General features: G+C 46.0%; 1 protein-coding gene across 1 annotated transcript in view; it reads right to left on the minus strand.

The window, feature by feature from the left end:
* Positions 1 to 21,292, minus strand: part of NDUFA8 (NADH:ubiquinone oxidoreductase subunit A8) — a 134,886-nt gene that overhangs the window by 28,928 nt on the left and 84,666 nt on the right. Inside the window, exon 3 of the mRNA XM_069609650.1 lies at positions 15,593 to 15,758. Within this exon, the coding sequence (XP_069465751.1) occupies positions 15,593 to 15,758 (166 nt within the window). The remainder of the gene's footprint in view (positions 1 to 15,592; positions 15,759 to 21,292) is intronic.

Genomic DNA, 21,292 nt, shown 5'->3' on the forward strand with positions numbered 1-21,292 from the left:
CTTGGCCAACGACAGTAGGTATGGCAGTACTTGAGGGGCCGTAATTCGTAGAGGGTTAATCTTCTCTGCCCGGCACCAGACAGAGACCCTCTTCCATTTGTGTCCGTAACACGAGAGTGGAGGACGCCCTGGCCTTTGCAAGAACCTCTCTGCAGTCGGCCGGTATATCGTATCCTCCAAACTAGAGTGCTGCAGGAGCCGCGCCTGCAAGTTCAGCGACTTTGGGTCGTGATGAAGAATGGCGCCTCCTTCTCTGGAGAGAAGATCCGCGTCCACGGGCAGTTTGACTGGTGGGGACACCGATAATTCCAGAAGGTCCGGGAACCAGATCTGTCTCGGCCACGCCGGTGCGACGAGGATCATCCTGCACCGGGACCTCTTGAGCTGGTTGATGAGCCGGAGTAGCAATGGCAACGGCGGGAAAGCATAGAGGAACAGTTGTCCCAGAGGAACGAGAAAGCATCGCCCATGCTCCTCGGTTGGGGGAACCTGCTGGCGAACCTCTGGCACTTGGAGTTCGCCGTCGTTGTCGCAAAGAGATCGACCTGGGGTCTGCCCCACAGCCTGAAGAGTCGATCCACTTGATCCTGGCGTAGCTCCCACTCGTGGCACGAACACAGCTCCCCGCTGAGTGAGTCAGCGATGGTGTTCTTTATCCCTGCCAGATGAAAAGGTACCAGAAACATCCCCTGGTCGACGGCCCAGTGTCCCAGATCCTGGGCTTCCTTGGACAGGGCTGGGGATCTGGTTCCACCCTGCTTCCTGATTTAGAACATCGTGGTGGTGTTGTCGGTGAAGATCCTCACCACCTTGCCCTTGAGGGACGGAAGAAAGGACTTAGGGCCCAGAACACTGTGCGGAGCTCCATAATGTTGATATGAAGCTGTTTTTCCCTCCGGGAGCCAAAGGCCTCTCGCGTGGAGGTCTCCGGTATGCACTCCCCCACCCTTACAGGGAGGCATCCGTCGTCACCGTTACCTGGTGAGCTGGTCTGAAAGTCCGCGTCCGCCGTCAGATGAGTGCGGGTGCCCCACCATTGGATCGCTCGTCGGAAGGTCTCGTTGAGCGGTATCCTGTCCTCGAAGCTGCCCGTCGCCTGGATCTAGCTTGCGTCGAGGAACTCTTGCAGTGGACGCATTCAAAGTCTGCACAGGCGTACCAGATAGATTCTTCTTTACGAGAAAGTATCTTGAATAGACCCCGGAGCCTCTTTGGGACGAGCTCGATGGCACCTTTCCCGAGCATCGCCCTTACCTCCAGCAGCAGCTGGGGTACGTGGTTTTCCTTCCTGGCCATGGGTGGCACGCGAGGGCACTTCCTTAGAAACTCGAGGGCGTGCCCCTGGGCCAGGGTTTCCAGCACCCAACTGTCAGTGGAGATGGACTTCCACATGCTGATGAACTTAGCCAGCCGGCCTCCCACCGGGGTGCTTCGGTGGAGGCCCGACGCCACGGTCGGTTCAGTCCTGTTTCGAGGCCGCCTTGATGCCTTGACCTCCCTGGCGACGACAGCGGGAACCTCCAGACTTGCCCCGTCCCCTATAGGCCTCCTGAGACGAGGAACAGGCCACTTGACAGTAGTTAGAGGAGCCGCTGCCGGAACCTTTGGAGGCCCCTTGCTTGCCTCTGGTGTTCCGAAAGGACTGCCGTCATTGCTGGAGAACTCCCAGGGCCCGGGCTGTCTCCGTGTCCATTTTGATGGCTTGCAGGGACTCATCGACTGTCTTCCCAAACAGGTTGTTCCCGTCGAAGGGCATGCCCAACACTTTGGCTTGTACGTCCTGGCGGAAATCCGTCGCCTTAAGCCATCTGCGCCGTCTGAGGCAAACACCGTTGTCCAACTGGTGGAAACCGGTTTCAGCGATGTCCGTCGCCACCGTTATGGCGTGGTCCGACGCCACCTCGCCTTCTTGCAAGATTTCCAGGGCTTCTGCCCTCTTGTCGTCCGGCAGGAAGTCCAAGAAAGGAGCGATTTTATACCAAAGTTCCCTGTCGTAACAGGCAACGATAGCAAGGGCGTTGGCCGCCTTAATCGTCGTCGTCGCCGAGATGACTCGTCGTCCCATCGCGTTGAGCTTCTTTTCCTCACCGTCCGGCAGCAAAGTCGATGCCCATGCCCCCCCCCCGCCTTCTTCCTGGCCCCTGCCGACGACTGAATCCGGGGTCGGCTGTGCTCTAAGGCATAGAGGGGCCGTGTCGGGGACCCGGTACTTCTTTTCATATCGGTTTCTTTTTGCCAGCGTCGTGGACGGGTTCTTGAGGAGGGAGAGCCCCTCGTCCCAGATGTCATCCAGTAGAGGTACCGCGAGGACAGTCTTCCTCTTGGTCTCTTGACGTTGATAGAGGAACCTCTCCTTTTCTTCGGGGCAGAGCTGGAAAAGCTTGGATTCCCTGGAGATCATCGCATGGAAGGATCCAATCTCATCGGGCGGGGAAGCCAGGGGGAGGGAGGATGACGGGAGGTCCACGCCGCCGCCCTCGTTGTCCATGCCTGTCGTGGGCGTGTCCGTGCCCGTGTCATCCCCGCGGACCGTGGCCAGGGAGGAGGGTTGAGCAGGCCTCGAGGGCTGGAAGGGTGTAGGAGGATGTGTTCTTCTCCTCTTGGGTGGTGGACTTCCCGACGGGCCTGCCTCCGGCTCCTCCGTCGGGCCCGCCTCCGGCTCCTCCGCCGGGCCCGCCTCCGGCTCCTCCGCCGGGGTAAAGGCAATCTAGTCCTTATTTCAGAGCATAAGGATTGAATTGCTATCAGAATGGCCGCCGAGTTGTCCTGCGGCACTGGCTGCAACGGGTGCGACTGTTGGTCTGGGGTCCCATCGGCGCCACCGTCGCTTCCGTCATCCCCCTCGTCGGGATGCCTCTCGACGGGCTGGTCCTCCATGTCCGCGTCGTGGTTCTCAGGGACTTCGACAAATTCCTCCTCGAAGGTTGTGTCTGAATCCACGACGGCCACTGCCCCCGACCCCTCTTTCTCCTGCAGGGGCTTCGTCGGGGTTCTTTTGATGGGCTTGAAAGATGCCTCCCTCCGAGGTGGCAGGGAGACTCTGGGCCCTGAGGCTGCTACCACAAGTGCAACCTTCGCAGGCTGCTCCAGGGTTGCCGCAACCTCCTCGATAGAGGCCTTGGCTGGGTAAATCAAGGCCTTAGTCACCGACCGTGCTTGTGGCCTTCACCTTGGGGGAGGGCTCCCCATCAGCTGAAATCTTTGAGATCGATCGGGGCCTCTCTAGAAGCTTGGCCGGGTTCCCGGATTTCCTCTTACCCGAGCCAGAGCGTTGGCTCGTGGTCGATGACGTCCTGCCTGGCAGCCGATGAGCCCGACCGTTCGGCGCTCCCAGTGCCCGCGGACTCGTGGTGCTAAGCCTTCTGTTGGGCCCCTGTCACCGGGGCGCCCTCACAGGACTTGGAAGACGGCTCGGATTTCTTCTTTTTCTTCTCACCCGACGGGCTCTTTCCCTCCAGCCAGTTGGCGAGATGAAGATGGCGGTCCCTCATGGTCCGCTCCGACATGTTCCCGCAAAACACCGTCCTCCTCCACGTGCGTTTTGTCCTCGTGAAAACAGTAGAGGCATAAGGAATGCTCGTCTTCCTTGAACACGGGCAAGCCCTGAACAGCTTCCCGGGCGTCGAGCTCCCTTTCTCCTGGGCCATGTCCGGGGTAGGCCTCAGAAACCTCTGGAATCCTCCAAAAGCGTTGTTTGACGAAATCTTCACCCTTGAGGGGCGTAGAAACCTCCGAAACGGGTCCCTGTTGATCGGATGTAAAGATGGTGGAGCTTGAGGCTCAATTTAACCGAAAAATGAGAAATTCTCTTTGAAAAAGCGCAAAAACGCAGCAAAAGCTCAAGAGCTATAGCACGAGGACTCCCAACACTTGAACGTGTGGTAAAAATCTGAGGATGGCTGCCAGAGGCGGGGCTTAGGGAGAGGGCAGTCATTGGCTGGGCAGTATGACCCGGAGATCAATGATTGGTTACTACTAGGAAAGATCAGAAACAAAACTGATACTGATTTTTCTCTGTACCGAGGATTCCCGGCCTGACGGGGACTATTCATGAGCATGTGAATCCATGCCAGACCCCATGCTGGACAAAAATAGAAACTATATTCCCCTCTCACTTAGGGGAACCAGTTTTAAAGGCACTCATCTGTAGAGGATTCTCAATTTCACCAAAAAGACCGGGAAGCCGGAACCCGGACTTGACTGGACAGGACTAAAGGGTCAGAGGTGGTGGTCCTCCAAGACTCTCCATGAAAATCAATGTGAATCGTGCACTGAGGAGAGGTGGGCCCAAACAACAAAAATCACTGTGGGCTTTTCATAAGTAGAGGCAGTAGAAGATCCAGAGACGGCAGAGGTATGTGCAAAAAATCATGCTGTTGTTTGCTTATTCCTACACTATTGGCTGGAGGACCCTTCAGGCTGCATAATATTACAATCTTGGTAACCAGGAAATCCAGCGAAGGCTTGGGAGCATAACTACTGTTTAGGTGTGTTTTGAAAAGATTTAGAAGCCACTGTAAGTACAGATAGGGACTTTGCTGTCAAAGTTGTGCCTTTTTAATAAGTTGCTCATCCAAGAAGCTGTGAAAAAGATCAATGCCATGAAACTGAATGTGTAAAATCCTAATCTTGCATAGCTGGAATCACAGTGGGGCATGACTGAGTAATCAAATCCCTGAAAAACCGACAGCGAGTGCAAAAGGTCTTCTGCCAGTGGTTGTTGGAATGAAGGGGGTGCTGGCCGAGCCCATAACTCCATTGACATTGGTTGCCATGAAAGCAAACATCGCCAACCCCCCACCAACTAAGGCAGGGGTCCAAAAACAAACTGCAAATGTGAGTGTGTGGGTCATACTGAGAGCGTTGGTGGAAGCAACATCCTGATAGGAGCGGTTCTCTGGACAATGGAGGCAAAAGACTCACCAATGAAGCACTAAGAATACTGAGGCTTAGAACTAAACAAGGTGGTGGCGCAGGTCCCCAAAAAGGCAATCTCTGTGTCCTATGCACAATTGCCTATTTTGTGACAGATCTTTTTAAATGGGTTGCACCAGCGGAGGGTTTGCGAGGCTTTAAAGGCATGGTCTAGTAAACATTTTTATTGTCTCAACGGGTCGGCCATGTTTTTTTAAGCCTAAGTGGCTCGATTTTAGAAAACTTTCCTATGGACCTTACCCGAGTTTTCGTCCATTAAACGCACGCGAAAACAAGCACCAGGGAGCCGCCATTTTCTGATGATCCTATCTTTTCCCCGATCGCCCTTGCTGACCTGCTTTTGTGGCACTAAATCAATTCCCCCGCCCTTGAGCCTGTCATCAGCAGACTCGTACCGCCCATTTCCCAACGCCAAAGCACGTCTTGTGTCAACATTCGCTGCGCTTCAGCTAATGACGTGTCGCCATGGAAATGGCAGGACGCCTCTCTCCTCAATAAGTATAAACCGACCGTTTCACAACACACAGCAGCAGATTTTCGATTCCATTCCTCTCTCTGTGTTACTTTGAGTATTCTGTGACTCGTTTCAGTGCTCTGGTCAGCTACCTTCGCCGCTTGTAGCCCGTGTGAACAGATATCAGTACCACCGCTATAAATTATTTTAGTTTGTTTAACACACAATGGCTACAATAATGCCCTACATGTACGAGCCCGAGTATACCGAGGAGGAACTACTGGAAAGGGAAGCACGCGAAAACGATGGGGATTCGGACGGCAGTTGGCAGGACGAAACAACAGATGAAGAGCCTGGGCCTAGTCGAATGGACGGCGTCTCCACCTGGTGCACATGCAATCGGTGCGAGCTAATGCCAACTGAGGACGAGAACTGCTGCTGCCGAGAAAACTCGGGATGCCTGGCCTACATTTCGGAAGGCGAGCCACGACCGCAATGCATCACCGAGCTTCCAGACTTTAGGGCAGCCTGCCTCACACGGGCCGTGTTGAGAATAATGATGGTGCTTATGCACGAACTTCAAGCAATTGTTCGTCCTCGTAATCCGAGTAACGAGCAAGTATACTCTGCTTGTCATACCACTCTTATTTCATGTTCTTCTACTATAGTCAAAATTACATCTACATATCATTGTAACGCATGTAAGTCATTCAATAGTGTGCATTGTCTAGATAGCATTTGTCCGTGTAAAATGCCATTAGTTACAAAAATTGACATTGACAACAAACGTTTATTAAACTTATCTGGGTCATTTAAAAACAGTTTGTTTCATTCCTTTTCACAGGTGGTACAGGCTGGTGGCCTATCGTTCCTTTACATGGTGGCTTCACGGGAGGCTTGGACACCGCGTTCGAAGAGTGATACCCGCCTGTGCCGTTCGTGCCATTAGAGAAACGTTCCCGAGTGACAGCGGTCAGTACAGGGGATTTTCTCTCGCTGTGCTGCAACCTGACCTGTATAATCTTTAAAGTCTTGTATTTTTGTGTCATGAAAATAAGATACAAAATAAAACACCACATATATTTTAACAACGTTTGTCTCGATTTTTTTAAATGAATCAAGTGTGTCTCCATTCAAGGATGGACGTCAGACACCTGTGCAGGGAGCTCACTATCTATCTAAGCTAACATAACATATTCTCGATAATGCATGCACTAAATAACACTTGTTCAAAGTCTTTCAGTAGGTTATGTCTCTATAAAAGTCACATATATCTATACTAACAATTACCATTGGATTATACAGGCCCTAGGGTCTTGGCCACTATAATACACCGGTTGAAGTGTGGGTCTGTGCTCACAAGAATCTCCGGTATGTGGCAATTGTTATTGATAAGCAACGATATACTATCATTGATATAAAGGCGATATACTGTATATTGATATAAAGGCGGTTCGCGCCGGTGGATGCGCGCTGGCATGGGGGGCTGTGACGGGCGCAAACGGCCAAGGTGCCAAACTACATGTACACTTCAAAAGGTGTCCCACGCCAAGGGGCCATCGGTCACATGGCCTCCTCAGACCCCGTGTCTCCAGGCAGGCCTCCCCTGAGGCAGGCCGCACCCCTGCAATCCACATAAGTGTGTCTCCATTCAGCAGTCTTCCTGTGCCTTATCTGCACGCCCCAGGGCCATCCATCCCACCCCCCTCTATCAAAGGCGGTTCACACCCGGGGATGAGCGCTGGCATGGGGGGCTGTGACGGGCGCGAAAGGCCAAGGTGCCAAACTACATGTACACCTCAAAAGGTGTCCCACGCCAAGGGGCCATCGGTCACATGGCCTCCTCAGACCCCGTGTCTCCAGGCAGGCCTCCCCTGAGGCAGGCCGCCCCCCTAATACCACGACATACATACGTCATTCATTCACAAACACACCCCTGTTTCTAATACTTTAAAAACCACTCGATATGTCTCATGAGAACATCTTTGTGCTTTGCAAGTCAACTCTTGAACGCGCTACCTGGGAACCACTGAGATCTATGCTAATCTGCTTGTCGTCGTGCTATCTGTGAACTCTGTGACCGACCGCTTCGAGCATACCCATCAGTGCGCTACCTGTGGCCATCCACCTATTCTCCCGCAACATACTGCTCTGCTTGCTGAACCCAACTGTTTGTTGGTCAAGGTAAGGCCATGTATCCTGGTTATATTTCGCAGATTTTTAAATTTCTATCTATTTTCCAGTAGAGTACAAAATAGTGCTATGTTCATTGGTCTCATTGGTATGGACTTCAGTTTCCATTGCTATGCTATCAATAGATCTATTTATTTTCATCTGTGACTATTGTGATTGAATTGCATCCTTCGGGGGTCCAGTCAATAATGTTAGCATGTTTCCTTCTCGTGCAAGACAGAACATCCAAGGGACGAGTCACATGTTCAGATTTCAGTCACATCAATTATACATTTCTGCAACTTATGCAAATACTAAGCAGCACATAATGAACTGGTTTAGTTCCTGCGACCAAAACAAACCTTGCATTGATCATTGTATGATTCATTTACTTTTGTATCAAATCTTTACTCTTGAAGATTGTATAATAATGTCGATATTTACTTTTCAGATTCATCAACAATGCCTGCCTGTTCGATTAGCGGTTGCCCTTCGAAGACCCATGCGAAATCTGAAGGAACTACAATGCATGTATTCCCGAAAACTGTTGATCGAATAAGAGAATCGGTCAGACATTGCGGATATTCACTGTATGAGCTGGAAAGTAGAGTCCAACAAGTCTTAGAGGACAAGAGGGGTGATCGATACCGCATCTGCAGCCAGCACTTTTCCTTGGACATGTACACAACTTCTTGGGTAACAAAGAAGAATAAACAGCGAACGACACGGAAATTGCGCGAAAACGCTATTCCCACTCTATTCGTCCACATTCCGCCACCGGTGAGTCAAGTGTCCGGATTTAGCTTTAGGCCTTGCGGTAGTGTGTAGCCGAATGGATTAATAGATATTGTAGGTGTTCTATCCCTTGTAATAATTTCGATATGGATATGAGTGTATACTTTTTTGAATAATGACATTCATCAATATATTCTTTTTCGATTTCATAACCCACAAACGCAATGTATATATATGGGGACAGGGAATTGTGCTTTATTGAGCATTTTTCAAGTATTCTGTTGGCTTACATGGCTATTTTTAATAATGGCATTTCATTATCAATCATTAATTGACCTTTACAACTTCTTGACTATCCCTTGAATCTGAAGCAAGAACATTCTACATCCTTGACGTGGTCGCAGTTATCAACCACTTCTAGCGCATATCGGGTAATGCGGAAACGAATCGGAGCTACAGCGTGCAGATGTTGAAGGTCGAGTCAAAAAAGTTGCAAAGAAAAAAAAACAAAAAGGTTAGTTACAAAAAGTTCATAACTTTAAAATTTTTTGTGTGGTGGGGACTATTTTATGTTTTTTCCAGTCAATTCTACTACACTCCATCTTGTGTTTAAACTGAACATCCCTTTTCCAATATCTCCTCCAGTTACCCGTGGGTGTCAGAACTATACACACACACAGACAGTGAAGCGAATAAGAGATGTGGCTTGCCAGACCGTGTACACTATGGAGGAACTATTAATTGAGGCGAGGCGTGTTCAGGCTCGAGATGCTCATGTCCAATGGCCAGAAAATGAATTAACTGTGTTTGGAGACTACAGCAAAGTTGCATTGGACCATAGCTACAGTGCGACCGGACCACCACAAGAAGATGTTATTGAATGTATTGAAGATAGCTCTGAAGTAGTTGCAGATCAATTTACATAATCTACACCCGCCAAAAATTTGCCACCAAAAAACCTGTCAACATTGTTGTGTTCTCCCATCAATGTTGAAGTAATAGATGTTCAAATGATAGTGAATGAACCAGCCGCAGCATCCATAGACGCATCAGAACTTGATATCAGCGATATTACTTTCCAATGTGTTGAAATCTCCACAACGTCAAAGGCCGAAACAACGTTGACGCAGGATGACAGTCTAATGAAAGAGAGCAAATACATTGTATTCGACAGTTGTTTGATGGAAATTATAAGTATGCTGAAATGTGTGCGTTCCATTAGAGGGAATGTATGTGGGAAGCCATCGATTAATGTGACTCGTCAAATAAAAGGCAGTAACGTCAAAATAAATGCCGCCTGTAGATTAAATCATAGGTTCTCATGGTCTGCACAACCAATGCTGGGGAAAATGCCAGCAGGCAATCTACTGTGTGCAGCTGCATCACTTTTTAGTGGCTCAAGTTTTAGAAAGTTAGAGGCTTTCTTTCAGTTTGTGGGACTCCATTTCATTTCTAAAGCGCTGTACTACACATACCAACGTGATTATCTGTTTCCGGCCATTAGTGATGCTTGGAAAAATTGAACAATTGTCTCTAGCAAGTACATTTGAAGGCAAACGATTCAGGCTAGCCGGCGATGGACAGTGCGATAGCCCTGGATTTTCTGCCAAGTACTGCACCTACCACTTTCAGGACATGGATAGTAAGAAAATTGTGAGTTCGGTGGTCGTGCAGGTAACACAATGTACATCGTCAGTGGCCATGGAGAAACTAGGATTTATAAAATCAGTGGAACATCTACAATCGAGGGGGATGCACATCGACCTCATAGCCACGGATAGACACGTTTCAATTGCCAAGACAATGAGAGAGCAGTTCCCACATATTAAACATCAATTTGACGTATGGCATCTTGCTAAATCAATCAATAAGAAAATCTCGGCTGCAGAAAAAAAAAAAGGTTTTGAAAGTATTTTGCAGTGGTCACATTCTATCACCAACCATCTTTGGTGGAGCTCAAAAACTTGTGAGGGGTCAGTGGAAATACTACTTGAAAAATGGCGGTCACTGATGCACCACTGTACCAACGTTCACCGCTGGACAGCAAATGAACATTTCCACCAATGTGAACATGGCCCTTTGTCCCCAGAGGAGGCACGGAAGAAGAAGTGGTTGATTCCATCTTCACCGACACACAAAGCCATTGAGAAGATGGTTTTCGACAAACCTCTATCAAGAGATTTGAGAGGACTGACAGAATTCTGTCACACAGGAGATTTGGAGGTGTTCCACAATATGTGCCTAAAGTACAGGCCAAAGCGCTTGCATTTTAGCTTTCGGGGCATGAAACATCACACTCTACTAGCGGTCTTGGCCCATAACAGCAATGTCGGACGTGAACAATCTAGGACTAGGGGTAAAGTAAGGATGCCTCGCTACACTAAGGTGTTTTCAAAACGAAGTAAGCAATGGGTGATCAAACCAGTCTATGATGAAATGCAGTTCGACTTTGTGAAAGGCCTTATTGTTGCTGTGTTAGAGAAGCACAGATATGGAATTTTGGACGTTTCTGTACAGAGCAGTGATCCATTGCCATTGAACATTGCGACTGTGCCATGCCCACCCGATGCACAGCTGATTGTGAAGTACAAATCCCGGTTTAAATAATTGCAATACGATTGTCTTTTTGTAAATAAATGTTATTGTACAGTGTACCTGTAAAGCTAACCCCTAACTTCACCATCATGGGTGGCGAACAAGCTGGGTGTCATCTTTGAATTCTCTCTATTCACCTCACATATGTGTATGTATATATTTTTCTCATGTCTCATCTCATGTAAATGTAAATGCTGCGCACTGTTAACGGAGGGGAGGCTTGCGTATTGCAAATAATAAAACAAACAAACAATAAATCTCACTTTTAACTCAACTCCTGTGGTACTTTATACTTTCCCTGACCTTCCGCCAAAAATTAAATGTCTCAATTTGGGCTGCAAAGCTCGCAGACAATGGTGACAAAATTGGGGCACTTAGAACGCGCCAGCCAAGCGGGCCATGGCATTTGGGAGAGAAGCCAGTTCCCATTTGCACATTGAGGCGCACTACATAGACGGATTCTAAACTTCAAGTTCTCATAGATGCCTATACTACGTGATGTTGCAAATAAAGAATGCGAAGGACAGCGCCCAGATGAGGCCCACAAGTCGCACTGGAAGCATAAGGGTCTATTGTTTTTTGACCTTGAGACAGGGACCATGCCGAAAGAACTACATTTGAAGTGAGTGCGCAATAACGTAAGAGACGATAAGGCAGAAAATTCAGAAACTAGACCGAGTTTCAGTTTTAGGTCAGTATACGAAAAATCATTGTTAAGAGCACGGTCCGTTTTACAGACTGCATTACGAAGAGACACAATGGAAATTTCAAATATAATGTAAGTAAATCTTTACACGCTTTTATACCGGGATGAAGATTTAATGAATGGATGCATGAATAAATGAATGAATGAATGAATGAAGAGCTAGGAAAAGCAAGTAAAACTATCTCGCTTCATGGCCCAGCCACTTTTCCCTGCACTACGGGACTGTCTCTGTATCCTTCAGCCCCTTCTCCCGGCATTTACCTTGCACTTGCCACCAGCTGGCCCCATTATTTAATTTGTATTCAACTAACCTTGTACAGCCCATCCCCATGCGCGATCAGAAAGACACCTGGCCTAGTAGGATCGTTGTCCGTCTGCCCTTGTTCCCCACCTGCCTCGTCACGCCTAGTAACACTTGAGTATAGGCGCGTTACAAATGCCATATCATATATCATCATTCCTCACGCATGTAGACTGTCGTTTATCATTGTGTGTTGGCCTCGATTTATCTCGTTACTTTTCGCATTGATTTTAGAGACGAACATACTCCATTGAACTACCCTTGCAAGCAAATAGTTTCTGATCGGCCGTAATAAATAAAATGAGTAATATTAATGAAGTTCGGCTAGCGAGACTAATTATCATTTTTTTGTTTTCATAACAGGTATTTGATCCCTTACTGCCACTGCCATCTGTTTGAGACACCGGCGGATGGATTCTTCAGCAGACACCTGCAGCTTCGTGTCAACAACTGGAGCACGATCACCATATTATGGGACGATCGCCAAGGGCCCACATGCCCTTACGCTGTACTAGTGGCTAGAAGCAACATAACAACCTTTAGGCTGGACTAGTGCCTAGTTGATGGAACAACCTTGCGGTTCACCGCGCTTCCAAAGTGATTCTTTTTACGAAAATGAACACCCTGTGTACCATAAAGGAACACCGCGTGACTCAAGATGAAACGGAACAGTTATTGCGGATACAGATAAAAGAAAATAAATGGCTTCCGGAGTTCATATGGCAATTGCTGAATATTCTCTAAACATTTAATGTCAAATAAATGTACTTTACAATCAAACAGCAACACGGTACATTTGGTAAAGTACAGTTTCATATTCCGAATTGTGGCGCGCTGTGTTGTGAGTTGATCTGTGTTGGTTTCCGGGTTCTGTGTGGAGTCGCGCAGAAGACGACTGGGCGCATTTGCCTACGCAGCACAGTAACGTCACGGGGAGAGGCGGGGAATATGAATGTTTTGATAATGTCAGGCTCAGGGGTGGGGGAATTGATTTAGTGCCGCAAAAGCAGGTCCGCCAGGGCGATCGGGGAAAATGGCAGCTCCCTGGTGCTTGTTTTCGCGTGCGTTTAATGGACGAAAACTCGGGTAAGGTCCATAGGAAAGTTTTCTAAAATCGAGCCACTTAGGCTTAAAAAAACATGGCCGACCCGTTGGGACAATAAAAGTTTTTACTAGACCATGCCTTTAAGTAAGACTGAAGATTTACCACTGCTAAGCACACTCTCCTGAAAGTCTGGTACCTGCGATGATGGAAGCGCAGCTGTGACAGAAGGCAGTGTCCCTGTGATATGTTACCGGCACACTCATTCATGGATGTAAGGAGGCTTTTACCCAATGAGGATGAACATAGCTGCAGGCCAAAGAATTACCTTCAGTTAGAGGAACCTCGGGGTCAACTCCAATTTCAGCCTCTGAACAGGATACCTGGTGGACTGACTGCATTTAGCCCTAGTAAATGGAGCCTCGGATTGCCATTGGTAGAAGATTTATCCTCAGGCCACGGAACATTCGGGGGAGACCCAGGGATTTACAGTCCTCAAAGAAACCAGGACCAGGAGCAAGGAAAGAAAAAAAAAAAAAACTTTCTCTGGCATAAGTGGGAGGAATCAGATGATAAACTGAAGGCAATGCAAGGAAAAATAATTTGAGTCAGAATAGGGTGCCAGGCAAGACAGGGATGTGGTCATGCAGCAAGTGCCTGGCTTTGCAGCAAAGACAATACAATTACAGTGCTACAAAAGCTCTCAGGTTCCCTCTCCCCATGGTTAGGTTCCGGTAACAGAAACAAAGTAACAAAGAAATTTGAGATGTGAAAAAGGAGGTTCACCTCCCGAAATTGTGATTGAAGTGACTGAAGTGTTTCACTTTAGCTAGCACAATTAGCAGGGGCCAGGCTAGAACATACTTTGAAAATGCCAGATGGGTCTGCTGTCAGCAACCTAGTTAATGGAAAGAAAGCTTTGATCTTAAAATCTTTGAGCTTCCCATGCAGCCATCCAAAGCATGTTCTCCGTAGAAAATGTATTAGAAAGTCATGGTTTTATTATAGGCTATTCCACCCAATTATAGAACGCTCTAGTGGATTACCTGCAATTTGGCATGTTGATATCCCAACAAAGGATACAACTGATATATAAATATGTTGTGCCAAATGTTGCATACAAATATTACCCGGGAGTAAAATACTTTGGAAAGGAAATTAAATGCAGTTTCACTTTCAAAGGTCCATTGTACTATTGGGAAGTTGTGTATTGGATTATTCGGAATATATTTTAACACGGGGTGCTGTTGCCCACACTAGTGAATGCAGCATTGAGCATGAGCTCCGTGGGCATGCCGAGGACCGGGACCGAAAAACTTGCTAAAAACAACCTGGTTGCCACCAGAAGTAACCATGATGGTGTATGAAGGTGCGGGATAACTATGCGAAAAACCGCCACAATTGATCCGGTAATTCTGAAGTTATATCAAGTGATCAGCGCGGCCCTGTGCGGCCTGCCGAGTGAGCCTTGGAAGCAGAAGCCTTGTAAACTCCACCCACAGCAGTAGCCACAGGCGCCGGAAAGGAGACCAGGCATACAAGCGCCCATCTTGCTTCCCACACCCGCTCCTGCAGATGTGACACAAAGACCCAGAAATGGACGCTGAAATCTGGAATTGAGAAGGATGACAGCCCTGTACAACCCCCCCCCCACTCCACCGGCTCCCTGTGTCGCCAGTGAATGCTACAAGGAAGGGGATCTGAAAAACCACCTGCAGACGCCCCCGCCTGCTGAGTCGGGATCCGAAAAGCGTCCCCAGCTCCAAAAACTCCCATGAGCACCGCAACAGGGTCCCACGAGAAACGAGGGCACATCGCCTCCAATACAGACGGCTACCAGAGCAGAACTGCAACTTCCACAGAAACGTGACAAAAGCTGCACGACTGGGACAATAACATTCAACATACGGGTAGCGAAACAGGCCGTATGGCAAACCAGGGGCTCCCAAAAGCCACGGCAAACCCGCACCCCACCTGCTCCAAGGTTTAACCAGCTAACCCCTCTCCATAACGGCCCGCGGAAGCAGGCAGACTCATGAAGGAAGAACTACAGGCGCACTACTCCCCTAGCCTACACATTATAGAATGTAACAAATCAATAATGTTATTAAGTGTAAAGAGGTTGCAGTGAATAAGAAAAATATTCGGTCTGGTTCATCTCATCTGGAACTGTATTGTTCAGATCTTGAAAACAGCCAACTAACTGAGGTGCTACAGAGAGGAGTAATGTTGAAGAAAGCCAGAGGTTAATAAGAGTTTGGTGGACAGAATTAAGTTTTGAATATCTGGTGGAGGCATAGATTGAGACACATGAATGGATAAAGACATTGTGTGATGGATCATGTGTTGTATATGTAGGTTTCAATCTGAGAAAATACTCCTGCATTGAGAGAGCGAAAAAGCAAAGGAGACTGCACAAATAAACAAAATTAAATTCCATTTACAAGATGTAGGGAAAATGTGCTTTGCGAAAGACTGCTGCATTCATTAGCAAAACTAAATTTGTGATTAAGCAAATAATCTCACGTAACTATTTACAAACAACCTGATCGTGACATAGTCAGCTATGCACAAGGCATAGTTTCTCAACAGCACATAAAGATGAAAAATACTTGATATGCAGTATCTAATTGCAGAAAAGACAAAGGTTACCTTTGATAGGGCTCCCAGGTCTGGCCTTATCCAACCTAACTTCTCAAAGACGCATTCATCAAAAAGTTTCTGTTGTTTGCGACAGTGCCGAAGTTCTAGCAGGTTGGTATAATCTAGACAGGTCCAATATTCTGTAAAGGGCTCTGCACAGTGCATCTTAATTTTCCTATGGCACAAAAGCAGGAGTTTGTTAGAACCAGGCATTATGGAAAACACTTCAAAACATGCACTAATCAGATAGAGGCAATAACCAAGACGTGACCGTCGGCACAAAACAGATTATGAAATGCTTTTAATTTGTACCTTCTTTCACAAATGTTGTACACAATGAGATAACATCTCTAAAAAAGGTAAGCCATGTCAGATGAGGTAGTGAGAGAAATTAGTCTATAGAGAGCAACAATTCTAATCTAATCATGACTTCAGTTATTTCTATGCACATGGATGAATCTTTGGGCTGCCAGTGGCATTCTGCTTACTTAGCTTAGCTTTAACCATAGGAGCCGTTTGAAGCCCATTTACCGTTGCAGGAATCAAACCTTACCTCCAAACAGGGGGGGGGGGCAGGGGAGGAGGGTAATTATTATGATGCACTTGTCCTGGGCCATAAGGGAAATGGGATGTGTTACTGGCCACTATGCTGAAAATAGACTGGCATCTAGCAATACAAAGCTGCCATTTACACATTCATCTTCAACAAGTTTATTTAGACAAAAGTCCATAAAACAAGTGCAGCCATAAACAATTTGTCAGAAATTCAGACAAAAATATATACAATAGGACAGTGGTTCATTACGTCACACCAGGCTAATCTTCACGGGACGGACAACAGGTCACAATATAATTGGGAAAGAAAGTGATGTTGTATAACAATATGTCACATTTTATTTTTCTAGAACTACAATTTGTCCTTGAAACTTTGTAAATAGAATTTTACATTAACAAGTTAAAAAAAAGTATTCACAAATTAAGTAAAAAGGGTGCTATTAAGGAGATCCTAAATATTCTGGCCTTATTTCCCACGAATGTGCTAAGCTTTAAAAAGAAAAGACTACTGTAAAAATGAATGCAGAAATGCAAAAACATTCATACATCACTGTAGAGCCAAAACACCAATTGCCTTAACGGTTGGGACAATATATTCTTCAAATACTTCAAACAACCATTCCTTGCTCAACAGGTTGCAGTTACAAGAGAACAGAAGAAATATGCAATTCTCTGTATTTAGCTTCAAATTAACAAAACTAAAAATTCTGGAGATGTCCGTTTGGCCTGGTCAATGCCCAAACGCAAGACCCCCCAGCCAGATCCTCAGGTGACGGTGTTGTAGTTCTTTTGGTTCCATGCAATCAAATTACTCCTTCCTTCTCACACTGATGTTGAAGTTCAAAATAATTGGCAGACTAACTCCTACCAATGGTTTCCGGGTCCCACCTCAGTCACAGTATTGCTTCATAAGCTTTAGGTACATTATTCCTACAGTAATTTGTTTGTCAAACCAGTGGGGCTTATCAAATGAAATGTCTAAGCAAAATATATATTTCTAAATGTATTTTCAGCATGAAAATTAAACCAGCAACATTCTGTAAGATGCACAAAAACTATTAATATTTGACAGTATGACATTGATTTGAATGCGTCCTTCAAATATAAAAACGGGTAGATCCACCAAAATGATCATATGGATCAAAAATACAAAGTCATCAATGAAGATCATGGGTTCCTACAGACACCAGGGCCATACCCGTTTGTTTTTTGGATGTTTAAAATGGAGGTCTTCATTTTCACAGTAGGCCACAATCAAGAGCTTCTGGGATGATAATTCTTTACGGTCTACAAAGACTAATTTGTGGAATTAGTAAGAGGGGAGTTGGGTCTACACTCGGTTGTGCGCCCTTCCTGCCTCCCAATGACTGAAAATGCAAGGAAGGGTTAGATAGAAATTTACCAAGATAAGATTGTTGCCAGATACGCTGGGGGCAAACAATGCCACATCACTCTGGCATTTTACATTTTCTCCCAAATAAATGTTCATATTTAAAGTCCTCAGCAATATTATGAACTATTGGTGCTTCCTTAGCGAGAGTCACCCATAGTAAATCATGCCTCTCAATCAAATGGGTTATTAAGGACAACAAACAAAAACAGCTTTCATTTTCAAACTGGATTTATCAGAATTTAAAAAAGATGAAAGAATAGAACAAATGTCCTCATTCCAGTGCAAATGGTAGCCTGAACATGGGTCAAAAGTACTTTCATCAGCCCAATTTTTGATTTGGTCTAAATGTACAGTACGCCTCAACTTGCAGAACCATCAATAAGTGAAATTGGTAAGGAACAAGGTGACTTTCTAGCACTGCATTGAACAGGATATAACAATGGGGCCCGTTTATACAATTCAATAGGAATGCAGTCTGGGCCAGGTGCCAAATCCTTTTGCATGCAATTTAGAGATTTTATTTTTCCACTCCATTTGACAGAAAAAGTTGTGAGGGCTGTATTTCACATTTGCTCCAGAGCGTAATTTCATCACAGAATGCACTCTCTAATAGTAGTTTATTGTTGCAGCAAGTGAATGGAGATTAGTGGTAGGTCCCCCGAAAGTGCATGCCATGGTGCTATACTGAATCTTTTACATCAAAATGATAATTTATTAAGGCCCCAATTCACCAACTTGGAGAAACATTATATGCATCATCTGTGTGGCAGAGTAGCACTCATATTATGCAAAGCCCTCCCCAGATAGCTTCTCCTTTCTTTTAGCACTGCCCAACTCCTTATATTCTTGATTAACAGAGCATGAAATCATCCCATCTTCAAGTTATGGGTTATGGACTCTAACATACTCTTGCATTGCTTCCATTCTTGATCACACCATGGGTACAGAGATCCTCTTCCATCAGGGGAGTCAAGCAGTGTTCCACCATTTTTTGCCCAGAGGTTAATTTATTAGTAAATAGACAAAACTGAGCACAGATCGGGTGCAGTTACACTGAGTGACTGACCAGGATATTTCACATAATAGGGCTCTTAAATGTTTTGCAAAAGGTTAACTGGTCGATTAATATCCTTTGAGGGGGAAGGGACAGTGAGAAATTGAACATCTTACATGACTTAATTGCCCACGATTTAGGTGTGACCATGAGCCTCTTATCTCCATCTCGTTTGAGGCTGTGAAAATAGACTTGCGATTCATGCCGACATTCACCCTAGGCGGTGTCTCAGTGCTAAAAGACAGGCCTGCCTAGGTCTATGTGCTTATCAACAGGAGTACACATATGCGGCCAGGTATTATAAAGTTCTTGGACCCAAAGAGATACCACTTTGACACATTACTCTGAATGTACACTTGATACGGGAGTCATCATGTTAATGGATTTAATATGACACCCTACCTTCTGAGGGCTTTGATTCTCATTACACAAGCTAAAGCAAAAGCAGATATACTGTAATACAACATCACACCAATGCACAAAATTGCCATGTGGGCAAAGAGCATGTTTGAATAGATAAATAGAACAAGGTCGTTTTAGTTTAACAGCATGTGTAACCTTGGTGTCTTATGGAGCTATGCTACACTACACTATACTATACTACACACCATCAGTCTTAATGCACTTAGCAAGTCCCCACCATTCATTCACGTTTAGAGCAGAATGTGCTTCAAATGAAACCGCGCCGTTTATGAGTTCTGCTTAGCAGAGCCCGGCTGTCTTTCCTGCAGCTGCTCAGGACTCTTCTGCTCTGCACTCGTCCCCAGCACCGCTGGCCTTGATGGACAGGCATGTCTGCTGTTCTTTTACCCCTTTTTCTTAGGCCTTATATGTATGAAGGAACATGGTTTCCCTGCATGTGTGCATGCGTCATATCTGCTATCTGGAAGAGTAAGGCCTAGAGCTCAGCGTGTCACTGTGTTTGCCGAGTTTAGGTCTCCTATGCAAGGCTTCATTAAGTGGGTGTTTGCACCAGTCAGTGAGATTTGTACTCGTTCAGTGACTGCTTCCACTGTATTCCATTGGCCTTGGCTTAGCGAAGAGACAGTTCTGTCACTTGTTACTCCTTAGCCTTGCGGACGTGCACCACGCTTCTATTCGTGTCTGCCCATTTCCTGTCCTTTAATCATTATCAGATATAACACTCAATGGAGTTAAGTCAATGCTCGCACCTGCTGAAACAGACGGCTCTCTGCAGTTTGCTCATCTGCCAGAACAGGAAAGCACCACTTCCTGGACTTTGCTTAGGCTAAGACATATTCGTCCAGCAAGCGTGCACACTCGCCTTCTGTCTAAAACGTGTGCTGTATGTTTGACGACCATTCTTTGGCCATCAATGGCTGCAGGCCTGCATGATGTGACAACAGCTGTCATTTACATTGGTCACCGTTTCACTGGCTACAGGCCGCAGAATATGTGAAAAGCTATCTTAACTTAGGCTTGTTTTCATGTCATACCCATTAGTATGTCAATATTTGAAATTAAGCTAAACCATGACATCTACAGAAGTAGAATGTAGCCCCAGAATGATGGTATACATTGAAAATAGAGCACATCCACACTGGAGCAATAGCCAGGAAAAACTTACAAGTAAGCATAGAACTGTAAAGTCAATACGACAGGTACCCAGCACATCAGTAGTGCAATACGTTTTTGATAGAGGCCTTGTTCCTCAAAATGTTGGTTTCTCTTAAAATTGCCCATTTATTCAGGCCACAAAAACCATATGCCAATAGCCAGCAGCCGACAGTACTCTTACTCATGTTAAAGATGCACTTTTTCAGTTAGATGCAAAGGAGGTGTAGTTGGTTGGACATCTTGAACACTGCAATGGCTTAATTGAAGAAGGGCACTACTTGTTCTTGATCAGAAACCTGGAGATCTGTTTGACTGTGCAAACTGCTCAGCTTCATAGAGCAAGTGAAGAGATAAATGGCTGTTTTCATCAATCTCAGAAATGCATCTTTAGCGACTCTGTATTTCAAGTAGAATTATTGTGTTTCCATCAAAGCCTTTGACAATGCAAGTTCACCTGCTGATGTTGCCAAGGTCCTCTTCCAAACAAAAGGCAGAGAAGGCGATTTTCAGTGTACCTCTGAAATCCCACCTGGTATGAACTGACAACAGCCACACGGACTCAAATGGGAATCAAAAGCTGTAGAAATGTGCCATGCCTCTCGTGAAATATCGATTTAAAATTCGCCAGTTTTAGCAGACAGGTTAAATTTATCAAAAAGTACTTCACCTATGCAATGGCTCATCTACAATTGATGAGATGCCTCTCTTCAGAGTAGGAATGGCCTAAAGTAATATTGGATGGACAATGGCCTGGCCATAGCAGCAAGCATCTTTTGCTTGCATGCAGCAGAGGATGACCTACTTCAAGCCCTACAGATAAGGGTGTATTAGCCACGTATACTCCCTAAAAATTGCCAAATACATCCAGAAAATAAACGTAAGGAGTAAAAATAATACCAATAAAAAAGTGGGAAAAAGGCATGTAGAATCCTGCGTCCCTTCACCCTCATGGCTCCATGGACATTTTAGGACCAGTAGTGCATGCAGTACTACAGGCAGAAACTACTATTTTAACTGCCCGATTGGAAGAAGTAAATATGTATCTCTTAATGTGCATGAATAACTAGGTGCAAAGAAAATATACTGAAAACATTTTTACTCTTATGAAAAGAAAACTCTCAATGGGAAG

Source organism: Ambystoma mexicanum, chromosome 8, assembly GCF_040938575.1.
Source record: "Ambystoma mexicanum isolate Mex_15411 chromosome 8, UKY_AmexF1_1, whole genome shotgun sequence".
Taxonomy (NCBI): domain Eukaryota; kingdom Metazoa; phylum Chordata; class Amphibia; order Caudata; family Ambystomatidae; genus Ambystoma; species Ambystoma mexicanum.